The sequence below is a fragment of the Falco cherrug genome, chromosome Z, assembly GCF_023634085.1.
Source record: "Falco cherrug isolate bFalChe1 chromosome Z, bFalChe1.pri, whole genome shotgun sequence".
Lineage (NCBI taxonomy): Eukaryota > Metazoa > Chordata > Aves > Falconiformes > Falconidae > Falco > Falco cherrug.
Genome location: NC_073720.1, coordinates 66,742,390 through 66,754,241, shown reverse-complemented (window position 1 = coordinate 66,754,241; position 11,852 = coordinate 66,742,390). Strand labels below are relative to the sequence as shown.

The 11,852-nt window shown below is 41.0% G+C and overlaps 1 protein-coding gene across 6 annotated transcripts in view; it reads left to right on the top strand.

Moving 5' to 3' along the window:
• The first annotated feature begins 448 nt into the window (after nucleotides 1-448).
• DMXL1 (Dmx like 1) overlaps nucleotides 449-11,852 on the top strand; it is an 85,374-nt gene continuing 73,970 nt past the window's right edge. For 2 of the 6 annotated variants that reach the window (XM_055698326.1, XM_055698328.1), the window contains exons 1-2: nucleotides 452-640; nucleotides 9,773-9,898. In XM_055698326.1, the coding sequence (XP_055554301.1) occupies nucleotides 554-640; nucleotides 9,773-9,898 (213 nt within the window). In that variant the 5' untranslated portion in view covers nucleotides 452-553. Of the gene's footprint in view, nucleotides 641-1,003; nucleotides 1,056-2,079; nucleotides 2,339-9,772; nucleotides 9,899-11,852 lie in introns of those variants that run through there. The other 4 variants (XR_008730147.1, XM_055698325.1, XM_027811980.2 and 1 more) reach the window with 4 other exon arrangements.

Below are 11,852 nucleotides of genomic sequence, written 5' to 3'. Positions count from 1 at the left end.
CCCCCTTGCCACCCAACCCAGGCCGCGTCTCCCAAGGCTGTTTGAGCAAGCACATTAAAGCCGTCACCGCGCCACACCGCCCCGCTGCCCGCCCTACCGGCCGCCAGCACTGCCGGAAAGCCCGGGCCACGCCGCCGGACAACAGCCCCCGCCACGCCGCCGGACAACAGCCCCCGCCACGCCCGGCCTGCCCTGAGGGGCGGCACCGCCTCCGCCCCACCCCCCGCGGCCCGGGCCGGCCGCGCATGCGCAGGCAGCGCCGGTCCCTGTCGCCCCGCTCCCTTGGCGGCGCGTGCGGCAGGCGCGCATGTGCGACGCTCGTGCCGTAGCCCGGTGTGCGGCGGCGGCTCCGCCGGGGCGTGCTCTCGCGAGAGCAGGCGCGGCGGCAGGGGGCAGGCGGGCGACGCGGCCGGTGGAAGGAGGCGCTGCGCTCCGCGCCCCGCCCGCCCGGCGAGGCTCCGCCCCTCAGTATGTGCCACCACCTCCTCCGCCGCCCGCGGAACGAGCGGCGGCCCAGCGGTGGGGGCCGGCGGCCCGGCTGCGCCCTGTCGACATGAACCTGCATCAGGTGCTGACGGGGGCCGTGAACCCCGGGGACAACTGCTTTTCCGTGGGGAACCTGCACGACCAGCCCTTCACGGTGAGGCCTCCGTCGGGGCCCGGGCGCCTCCGCTGGGGCCGCGCCTCTAGCGCCGCGCTCCCTCGGCGCCGACAGCGGCTGTGTCAGGCGCGGCGGCGGCTGCCGGCCCCTGGAGCGGGGCGGCTCGCCCCCAGTGACGGCAGCGGCCGGCAGCGGCAGCGCCCGCCGCCGGGGGAGGGCTTCCCCGCAGGGCCTGCAGCACACCTGCCCGCCACCAGCCCGCCGCCGGCGGCCGGGGAGGCGCGCAAAACTTTGCCGGCGCGGCGGCGGCGGCTGCCGAGCTGAGGGGCGCGGGCAGCGCCGGGGGGCGGGGCGGGGGGCGCGGGGCGGGCGCGCGCACACACATGCCGCTCCGGCGGCGTTGGCTGACGCGGGAACATGGTGGCTTGGGGGAGAGGTTACATAAACGCAGCCGGTACGTGCGCCGTTCTGTGGCGGGGCGTAGTTGGAACCCTCACTGGTCACAGCTGAAGCAGATCTTGAAACACGGTGCCCCAGCGTTGAGGTTTTAAAACCATTTTCGAACTGCCCGTCGATGTTTATGCTTGGCGTGGAGGAAGAACACGCGCAGTATTTAGCGAACGTCAAAGCCCTTTATTAGTGTTTATTTTCTTCCCTTTCACTTCTGTTTTGTAAACCGACTTCTGTTGTGTTTTTCATCCCACCCTCCCTCCGAAGTATACCTTTCCCACCTTCCGTTTTGGACTGAAGAGGACTGAAATAAAAACACAGCAAAGTTTATCGGTGCACTACATCTAAGTATTTCTAACCTTACTTTTTACGGCTGCCCCTAATTGCTGCATAGTGTGGTTTTGGGTTTGTAGGGGAACGACAGACAGAAGTGCAAGAATTCAGAAGCCTACCTTTTCCTGTCCTGTCTGGTGTACTCGGTTAAATCCAGCTGGGTGCTTGCAGCTTTGCTCTGCGGAGCGGTGCAGTGTGAGCGCGGGGAAGGTGAGGTACGGTCAGCGCTCGGGGCAAAGCACTCGAGAGCTGCTTTCCCAGAGTTAGGCTGTCTTTGCAACGTCTGTTTATCTGCAGCCTTGTCGGGTGATGTGCTTGCTTCCAAAAGATGAATGCTGTAAATAAGTTTGTGTTGGAAGATTTCTGCAGCAGCTGGGACTTCAAATTCCAGCTGTGGTCAACTTCCTGATTTTGCATATCCAGAAATGTTAAAGACCCATCACTGTTGGGAAACCATTTGGTAAGCGACGAGGAGATGTGCTTTGCAGTGAAATACTAGTAAGCTCTCAAAGTATGTTCTTGTTAGGTCTCCCATTTTGAATCAATTCTTTTTCAAGGGAAATTGAAGTGTCCTCTCTCTCTGTTATGGTGTAACTTTTTATCAAAGGTGTTAAGAGGTCCCCAATGGATAAGAGTCTCTATTTGAAGAGAAAGGGACTGCAGTTTTCAGAAACAGTTGCTGTGGTCCTTTTTTTACAAGCCCTATTTTGACATAAATATAGTAACAATGTTTCATATAGACACATTCATCATCCTTTGTCCTTTTCCCCAGAAGGTCGTTAATAAATTTCTTTTCCTCAGCTTTAAAACCACTAACAAAAATATCCTTAACTGCTTCAGTTTTTTTTGATTGTTGCTGTTACTCATTTTATAATGCTGAGTTCATGAGATGGCTCAGAAGGATTAAGAAGTGAAATATACTGAAGCTAACTTCTGCCTTGTTGGAAATAAATGGTGAGCTTAATCTTTAGAAGATCTGACAAGAAAAATGGACTGTTGTTTCCTCATATCTGAAGTTATGATGTAAGCATTAATACTGTTGAATGATATGTTTGAAATGGAGAAGAAAAATGTCTCGGCAAACACCTATGCTTCCAGTTTTTGTAGCTGAGAACTCGTAGGAGTTGGCATTTCAGGGTTATGTACTGTACAGGTAGGATGAGTTAGCTTTGTCTGACAAGAACTTGATCTGTAATATCTTGATATTTTTGGATACTGTATGATTCACAACATTGTCTGATAGGCTGTACTGGATATTTAAGGGGAAAAGTTTTAAAATATTACCATTTTAGGCCAGAAATAACAAGTGCTATTGTTATAAAGTGTTCCTAAGTGCTGAAAAATTGGAAGCAAAACTAATAAAAAGTGTGCATACCCACTAAACTGGTATGCATCTTTTGAGTTGGTGAGGTTCTGGTTTAAGGTGGTATTTGAGATACTTGTCCTAATGGTGTGCAGGTTTGTTGTTTGGGCCTTCTTTTTTGTATGATGTGAAGTGTCAAGTGGAGCATGAGCCTCCTTGAAGGGAACACTGATGAAGAGGGTTTGCCATACCTTTTATTTAGGTATTTATTTATATAGGAAAAGGCTCATAACCATCAAGACATCATAAGAAGCATGCCTGTTGTTTATCTGCTGAGAGCAGGCTTTAGTAACGTATGGCACACTAAATGAGTGAGAACTCAGCCCTCAAAAGTCACACTTCAGCTGTTTACTCTGTGTGCTTCTCCTGAAATAGATTTTTTTTTTTTTTTTAATTTTCCCTCTACTTGTTCACGGGGGAATACATCCTTTGCTTTCTCATGTTGGTCTTCTGCTCAAATATTCCAGATCTGAAAACATTTGTTTAGTAAGTTCAGGGAGTTCATCACATGGGATACTACTGTACTAGTTATTACTTAAGTTGTATTTAAGGTATTGGGTAACCAGCACTGATACCACTTTTGTGATTGCTTCGCTTTGTGCATTTTTGTTTATTCAGTTCTGCTTTTGTCATATAATAATTTTTCTTTTTGTTTTTTTTCCAAAGTATCAGAAGGGAGTGGGGGTGGTAGAAATCACTGTAAGCAATAGCGACTTTACAACCACAGGTCCCAAGACTGGTAATGGAAGTGACAAAAGAGTGATTTGATTGTTTGTAGGGGTAAAAATTTGGAAAACAAATATAAATTGCATGGTTTATTTCAGTGCAACCAGAATATTTTCTGTGCAGACTTCCTCTCTGTGTGTGGTCAAACTCATCCTGGACTTTGTATGATTGATAAAACTGTGAAGTTCAAATGTTAAGTTGAAAAGCACTTGGAAAATGTGTTTTTTGGATAGCTTAGTCAAATTTTCCAAAGTTTGTGGGTTGTGATACAAAGATTTCCAGCTTAGTAAAATTTTTTTTGATAAATAAAAATAGATTCTGTGGCTCAGTAAAATTACTTGTCTGTATAGAAAATATTTAACATTTTCTTTATATTTAGAACTCCATGCAAATCTATAGTCAAGAAAATAAACTTAAGAGTCACTTAACTCAAGAAGTTACACTATTTATACCCGCTTCTTGGGAAAAAGGGAAGGAAACCTTTTTGATACTTCTTTATCCCCCGTGTTCTAGTTAACCTATTCTGAACTTAAGAAGTGGATTTAACTGAATAACAACAAGAACAATAAAGGTAAAACCTCTTTACACTTCAATGAAAAATGCAGTTTGTGAAACTCGAATGCAAGTGCGAGACTGACCAGTTTGCCACTTACAGGAGTAGATTAGTTCCAGTACTTTTGATAGATTAGAAAGTTGTTGTTTTTCCAAACATGAGGAAAGCATGATTTAAGTGTTTCTTAAAATTATTTAATCTTCTTGATTAAATATTATTTTTTTTTAAATAAGATGTTTACATGTAATACATGGATTGGTGTAAGTTTTGACACAAGGGGGTGGGGAGAGACCATGCTAAAAAAAATAGTGCAAGTTTATATCTGCATGGGTGAGATTTTTTTTGTAATAGAGCAATTCAGTGAGGTACCATGTGTATCTGCTCAGTCCAGTGGAAGAAACAGGTACCTGATGTAATTTATAAAGATGAATTTTTCTGTATTTTTTGCTCGTAAGTTTTTGTTCATAGTTTACAATGCTTTTCTTTGGACTAGGTGGTTTTTTTTTTAAACTGGGAAATGAATTTTCCCTAAGGTATAATGGTGGTAAAGGTCGTAAAAACAGCTATTGTAAACTTCCACTTTGAAACATTTGATGGAATTATTATTCAGCTGTTACAGAATTTAGAGAAAATATTTTTAATCTTTCAATTTGATTGTGATCCCTGGCACCCTGACCTTTGGGACTTGCTTGATTTCGTTTGCAAGGGACAAAAGAACCCTTGAGATCCATCAGTGATAAAATTGGCCTTGATGTGGCTTGAGAATTACTTCCAATACAGTAAATGAATCAGCGGCAAAACAGAAGAAGCAAAGTTAAATGTGGGTTCTTGTACCACTGAGCTTCCAGTGTAGCTATAGCACGGAGAGAACATTTCCAAGTTAGTTACTGTGAACTGTTAAATGTAGTCCTTGATCTGCTTCAGCTAGTGGTTCTGTATGCCCTTGGGTCCAGGGCAGAGTTCTGCCTTGAATTTCTGGTCTGTGTGCTCATCCTATATATATTTGTGTGTGTGTTTATATATGTATTACTTTATAAATGCGTATGTGTGCATACACATACTACTGCATTCATCTGTGGATAATAGCTGGCCATTTGGTAGGTGTACTTATGCCCTTCATGTAAGAGATGTAGGTAAATAAACTGTGCAAGTTGTACAAGGTAATGCGTCAGTCCTTATTTAACTGTAACAGAAACTATAGGAAAAAATTTGTATGTATGTACATGGAAGTATATAGAGAGGGTCAAGTGTAAGGGAAAGAATTGCTTTAGAGGTGCTATACTATGTAAGAGGTCAAGACTTCTGCTCATTTGCTTTTCTTCTGTTGAGAGTAGAGCAATTTGCCACTACCATTCTGTTTAAGAGTTGTGTATATCTTGAGAAAGAAATTAGAATTGTTCATATAATTGTCTATACTAATTTCTGTTGAAACTAACATGCTTTTAAAGCAGTATTATTGTGAAAAATCTTTTCCGAATAAATATGATTTTTAGAAATAAGATCTGACATCCGAATAAAAGAATGGGTAGAAATTGTGGGGAAAAAACCCCATGCAAAGTCACATTTATTTTCACAGGTCTGAAACATCTTTCACTTCCTAATTTCAGGCTTGTTTTGCTATGTCACCAGCTAGTGAAATCCATGCTCTTGCTGCTTGAACTAGTTCTGTCTTGTTTATTTGTGTAACAGAAGAACAAAACATTGTTTAATAAACATTCCAAGAACATGATAATGTCAATATTATCTGCTTGTCCCATTGTGCAAAGACAACTTTCTTGTGAATACTCTAGGACATTCATAAGGTGAAAGGCTTTTACGGCTTGCCAAAATCAGCCTTAGAGGCTCTGGTTGCTTTGAAAGGCATCTTGAGGCTGGTTTTTTTAAAAATTTTAATATAATATTTATTTAGGAATTCTTTCCCAGTGGAACTGCATGGCACCATCTTGTGCCCCCCCTTCTTGTCCCCCTGCAAGGGCCAGGTAATGCAGACAAGTGTATAGATACGAGAAATACTTATTCTCTGAAATTGCTTCTTGCCCTACACATAATAAACACTTGAATTACCTTTTTTCCTAGTTTCCATAGCTTATAAAAATGCAATCTCAATAGCTTCTATCAAAATGAAAACTAATTACATGTGAACTATTGTTGACAAGTCTTGCAGTATAAAGCAGGTAAAGTTGACTGGTAGGCAGAATTCATTTTTGTTATACCTGAGAGACTGTTAGGGTATAGAAAGTCTCTCTTAGTCCTGAGTACTGACTTCCATTTTACTGTGCTAAAATAACTCATATGAATTTCTCAGGTGAAAAAAATGTAAGTGTAAAATTAGTCCAGCAGTAAGTTTTGTGCTCTTTTAGAGAATTGTCTTTATAGGATACTGCTACTTAGAAACCTCATTCAGAGCAGGAGGCTGGGTTGCAGTGAGCCTCTGTGAGAATCTGACTTCTCTGCACAGAGACAGCCTAATGGGGATGCAGTGGGGACAGCAAAGAACTGAAGGACGGACACCTTAGGAGGAGGGAAATGCTCAAACTTCCCTCCCAAAGTGTCTGGTCAGTGTGAGGTGTAATGGGATTTGGATGGTAGGCAACAGTAGAAAGGGAGCCTGTTGCAGTTTCGTTTGCCAGACAGCTTAGTTACCTTCCTTTCAGACACTTGTTTTTTCTTTGAATATATATGGCTTCCTTCCCCTCTGCATCCCTTCCCTTTTGTCTTTTAATTTTTTTCTTCTGCAGGCAAACATTGACTAAGTGTCAAAAATAGCCTCCAAGTCATCATCCTTCTGCTTAGCTGCAGTTATATTTGGAAGCTCTTTGAAAATGGTTTTGGTGTTTTGGTTGTGGGTTGGGTTTTTTTTTTCCTTCTTTCTACCTCTTTGGGGTCACATCAGCTCTACGGGCTTAGGAGCAAGTCAGTGGTTCTGCAGCTTATTGGGGATCGAGAAGTCAAAGTGACCAAGTATGATATAATCCATCTTAATAGATTGATGTCAGAAGTGATTCTTTTTTTTTCTGAATGTCAGTTTTTTCAGGTGATGTGGAGAATTACAAGAATGTAAGGATGGAATGAATGAATGTATCTTTCTTCCAAGTGTAAGATTTTAAAAGGGCACTCCTCTTACTCCCATCCTGGTCTGGATTCTTACAAGTGCAGTTACAATTACTTGTTAGAACTGAGAACTGCTAGGATGAGAAGATACTCCCCAGTTTTTCTTCAGAAGGTTCACCTGGATTTCACAAACTTATTTTTCAACACACAGCATATGAACTTGGGCAAGAAATGAGTATTAAAAATAATACTCAGGTTTAATTATAGCAAAAAGGAGGAGGAGCTACAGCTCTTAGGCATGAGCTTATATTCATAAAGGGTATGTTTTCAGGAAATGGCTAGTTACTGCTGTTTCTACAAGCACAGCCTGGTCTAGCAGGAGATAGCCTGAGTTCTGATACTATTACTGTTAAGTCCCTGTTCCTGATACATTGATGAATATACCAGTTCCTAAAGACTCCATTGTGTAGTGTTTGGTTGTTACTTTAGAGTTCTTTCAGTACAAAATGCCAAGTGTACTCGGGACTTTTTGTATATGTTGAAACTGGTAAAGTTCTTGATTCATTTCGAATGCTTAGTTTATGAACTTCAGGATTGCTGCTAGTAGAATGTGGTACTATATATGCTAGTTCTTGCTCACCATGATGGAAATACTGCAGTGTTGTGGTGCTACATGATCTCAGGCGTGCCTCTGAAGCCGGAAATGGAAAGAACCAGATGGGAGAAATCTAAGTCTGTAAAGTGCTGATGAGGCCTTGAGGGGCATAGAAAAGAGCAGGTGGGCTTTGTGCAGTCTTTGACTCTTCAGTCTTCTAAAAACATTTTTAATAAAACCATGTTATGTCTTTAAAGTGAAGCACTTTCCCCACCCCCATCCCCCCTTTAAAGTTGCCTCCATATAGAACACTAAATTCAACAAAATGGCTTTGGGAAAATTGTGTAAACTGTATATATGGTACTTCTGAATAACTTTTACCTGGTGGACCAAGGACATTAATCAGTAAGTCACCAGGTGAGATGGTTTTCAGCTAAAGAAAGAAGTGTTCTGTGAGGAACAGGCCAAAAGTTCATGTCATTGCAATATCAAAGTAATCACTTTAACATTTGAAGAAAGTACTACTTGTTCCAAAAGAGGAGATTGAGTTTTAAATGAGACTGCTTTGGAGCTGGTGGTTTAATATGTCAATTTGTACTAAATGCTGCTCTTTTGACAGGAGGAATTACACTGCTTGAACCTCTTCTTGAAGCTGAAAAGGTGACAGGACAGGAAGGGGCTCAAAAACCTGACATAATAAATGATCATAAATAAGTATATGGTTATATTTACTTTGCAGAGGCATTATAGACAGCATTTTCGATTATCAGGTTGTTTTAAGAGTGGCTGGTGCTCTGCTGGTTGGAAGGTAGTAACTGGATATTGGCTGAGAACGATGATAGCAGTCTTCTTGGTAAATTGTTTAGTGAAGTATTACTGAACTCTGTGGGGAAGACTGTATTTGGTTGGAAATCTCCGTATTTTTTTTATTTATTTATTTTAATATATGTAATAGTATGGTAGTCTAAGTCAGGCTTGGTAAAATACGAAACGCCTGAAAACATATTCATTAGATTTTGAATTTTCACATCTAGCATTCAATTTTTCTTTTTTCGAAGTCAAAAGTTTTTAGTTAATACACTAGAAATTAGTAGGGTTAGTTCTAAGGCACAATCATTTATGTTAGTATACAGAAACCCTCTGTCGGCAGTCTTTGTAAGACTGTTCTGCTCTTGAATCTTTTGGCCAACTTAAAATGACACTTTTTGGCCTTTTATAGTTCTCTCACTCTCTACCAGAGTACTGTTGTGTTTGCTCTTAATTTTGTTGCTGGCTTCCTGGCTCTAACTTTCTAATGGATGTGGATTCCTTATTCTAGGACTTCCCTCCTTGAATACTATATTCTGTATGCTTATTGGATCATTCTGCTCACTGTTGTTTCTGCAAGTTTCACCAGTGTTTAATCTTACTCTCCATTTTAATCTTTGCTCAATTTCTAACAAAACTTGGTAAAGACAGAAAGAAATTTTGTCTCAGATATTGCAGTCGTCAACCAGCTGGCTCTGTGAATGTGTTACATGTATCAAATTAAGTAGTGACAATATGAATTTGAGAGAATAAAACTAGTCCATGGAGTGCAAATAACAGACTCAACTAGTCTGAAAGCAGTTTTGTTTTTCTATAACTGAGCTTCAATGTCACCTGTTTGAATTTTTCATTTTCTGCATTCCTTATTAAATGCTTTGTACCATTTTAGCTCCTCAATTCTATTCCCCCTTTCCAAAAATTTATTTTTAAATGCCTCTGTCTCAAATCTAGGGAAGTATATTACTTTGTCCTAGTTTGTGTAAGCTTTGTTCTTCATGCTTTTTCTTTTCTCTTAGATGTTTTCATAACTCCATCTTTTTTGCCTCTTCTACGTTGAACCACTGTTGCTTGTTACATGGGTGTTGTGATGCACTTGTAAGCATGGAAAAGAGTAATTTGCCACCTCTGCTACTTGATTTTAATTGTAGACATCTATTTGATCTCTGCAAATACCTCTGTACTTGTAGTGCTATTCATGGATAGGATGTATGGACTACTATACTGTTTTGTACTTCACTGATATGCTGTAAGTAGATAAATCTACTTAATTCTTGTTTCTTTTTTCTTTTTTAGGCATATGCATCGGGATGTGATATTGTAGTACTGGGGACTGACTTTGAAAGATTACAGATAATCCCTGGAGCAAAACATGGAAACATTCAAGTGGGATGTGTGGACTGTTCAATGCAACAGGGGAAGGTATTTAGAACAGTGTTTCTAATGTTCTAGCAATGTCATGTTAAGCACCTTCTCAGATAGTGGGTACTTGCAAGTTAAGGCAAGTACACAGGAGTGAATAGTAAAATGGTTGATTGTTTAATGTCTATTTGTGGTAAGCAGCACAGTGAATGTGATATAATAACAGTAGATACCAGATTTTAGAAGATAATGTGGGGCTGCACAGGAAGGTATAAATATGCACAGGGCTGCATAGATGAGATATTTGAAAGATGAGTAAGGAAGCAAAGGTAATTTATTCACTATGGCTTCACACTACTGGGCATGTGGTCGACATCCTTTGTCATGGTAGTGGCTGGCAGCAGATGAATGCTTCCACAAAAATCACTTTCAGGTCATCCAGAAAAACTGCATCCCTTTCAAGCAACTCATAAAGGCTTAAAATTGCTCTTGGACAGGGTTTTGTTTTCTTGAATTCTTAGCTTTTCTTTTTCTTATGTAGGTGGACTGGATCAGAAATGTTGTAGTTTAGAAATTGTTAGGTTTCAAGTGCTTTTTACAGAGATCTGTCTTAATTGGTCTCTCACAGTAAAAAAGAAATAACCAGGTAACTATCCATTGGGATGTCATAGTGTGATTAAGCTATTCACCAGCTGAGTGGGAGCTCTGTCTGGGTACATTCTGGGAAACAGAAAAGGTTTTTTCTACTTTCTTTAAGCTTGTGGTACTGAGAAGATAGTGTAAAACTTCTGCATATCACTACAAGCCTTATAAGTTGTTGAGAGCTTTGGTTAGATTCTGGTGTCCATTTTGAGACAAGACCACTGTATGGAAGCCAGTTCATGTTTACATGTGAAGTCTATGATGATGATTCCCAGCCACTCTCTGTTCCTGCTTTTTAATGTTCAAGTGATGAACTCATTGTAATGGTAGTGAAGGAACATAAATGAAAATGAGGGAATGTTCTCCTCTGTCTCTGGTACCTTGCAGCTGTAAATACTGCATGTGTTTCTCCATTGACTACTGTTAAATAGAAAGGTTTTTTTTAGTTCATTGGCCTTATATTAACAGATGGTGAAATACACATGCAGGTCACATATCACAGTCAGTCTTGCATAATTTTTCTGCAGATATGTGAGGTTATCTTGACTGCACAATACCAGTTCTGTTTGCATCTAAATGACAGACTGTCCTTGAATTGTACATTAACACATATGAATATTATCAAACTTACAAAGCTTTAGAATTTTTTCATTTCTTGAGTGGACCTGTGTGGTCATTTTGATTCTGCAAGTTGATACTGTTTGCTGTTAGCAATTAGACTAGATGCATTTGCAGAGCGCTGAAATACTGAGTTACAAATGGCTAGGAATCTACTTATTGACCAGACTGATCAATACATTTCCAGTTCACTGTTGCAAGGATACAATTTCTTCTTACATATCTTCATCAGTATTGACACACAGATTACTCTCCCGTTTACCTTCAGATTATTCTTTGTTGTCTAAAATCTGTAAGAAGCAGAATGCAAATAATGCAGCTTATTTAGGTTGCAATTTTGAACCTTTCTGAGAAGCATCCAGTTATAATTGGTAGTATACAAATTACGTACCTTGTCAATCTTTTACTTTATGGAGAGCTGCTATCAAGCATGTTCTGCATAATAGCTGGCCTTTACTGTCTTTGAAGGATCTCCGTTATTGTTGCTTTGGATGACAGAATTGGTTTGTAAAAGAGTTATTTCTAGTTATGAAAGTAATGAGTTGCAATTTTTCTCCCCTCTTGTGCCCTAAATCTAATTCTAGTTTATAGGGAAGCTAGTGCCTTGTGAAGCTTCTTTGAAGTAGCAACAGCTTAGGAGTTCATTTGACCCACCCTCTCCCTTGGCTTTGAAGGGTGAGGGAACATGACACCATCTTTTCCTCTTTCTAGTATGGGTTTTGAGATAAATTTAATTCTCTGTCTCCAAGGATGA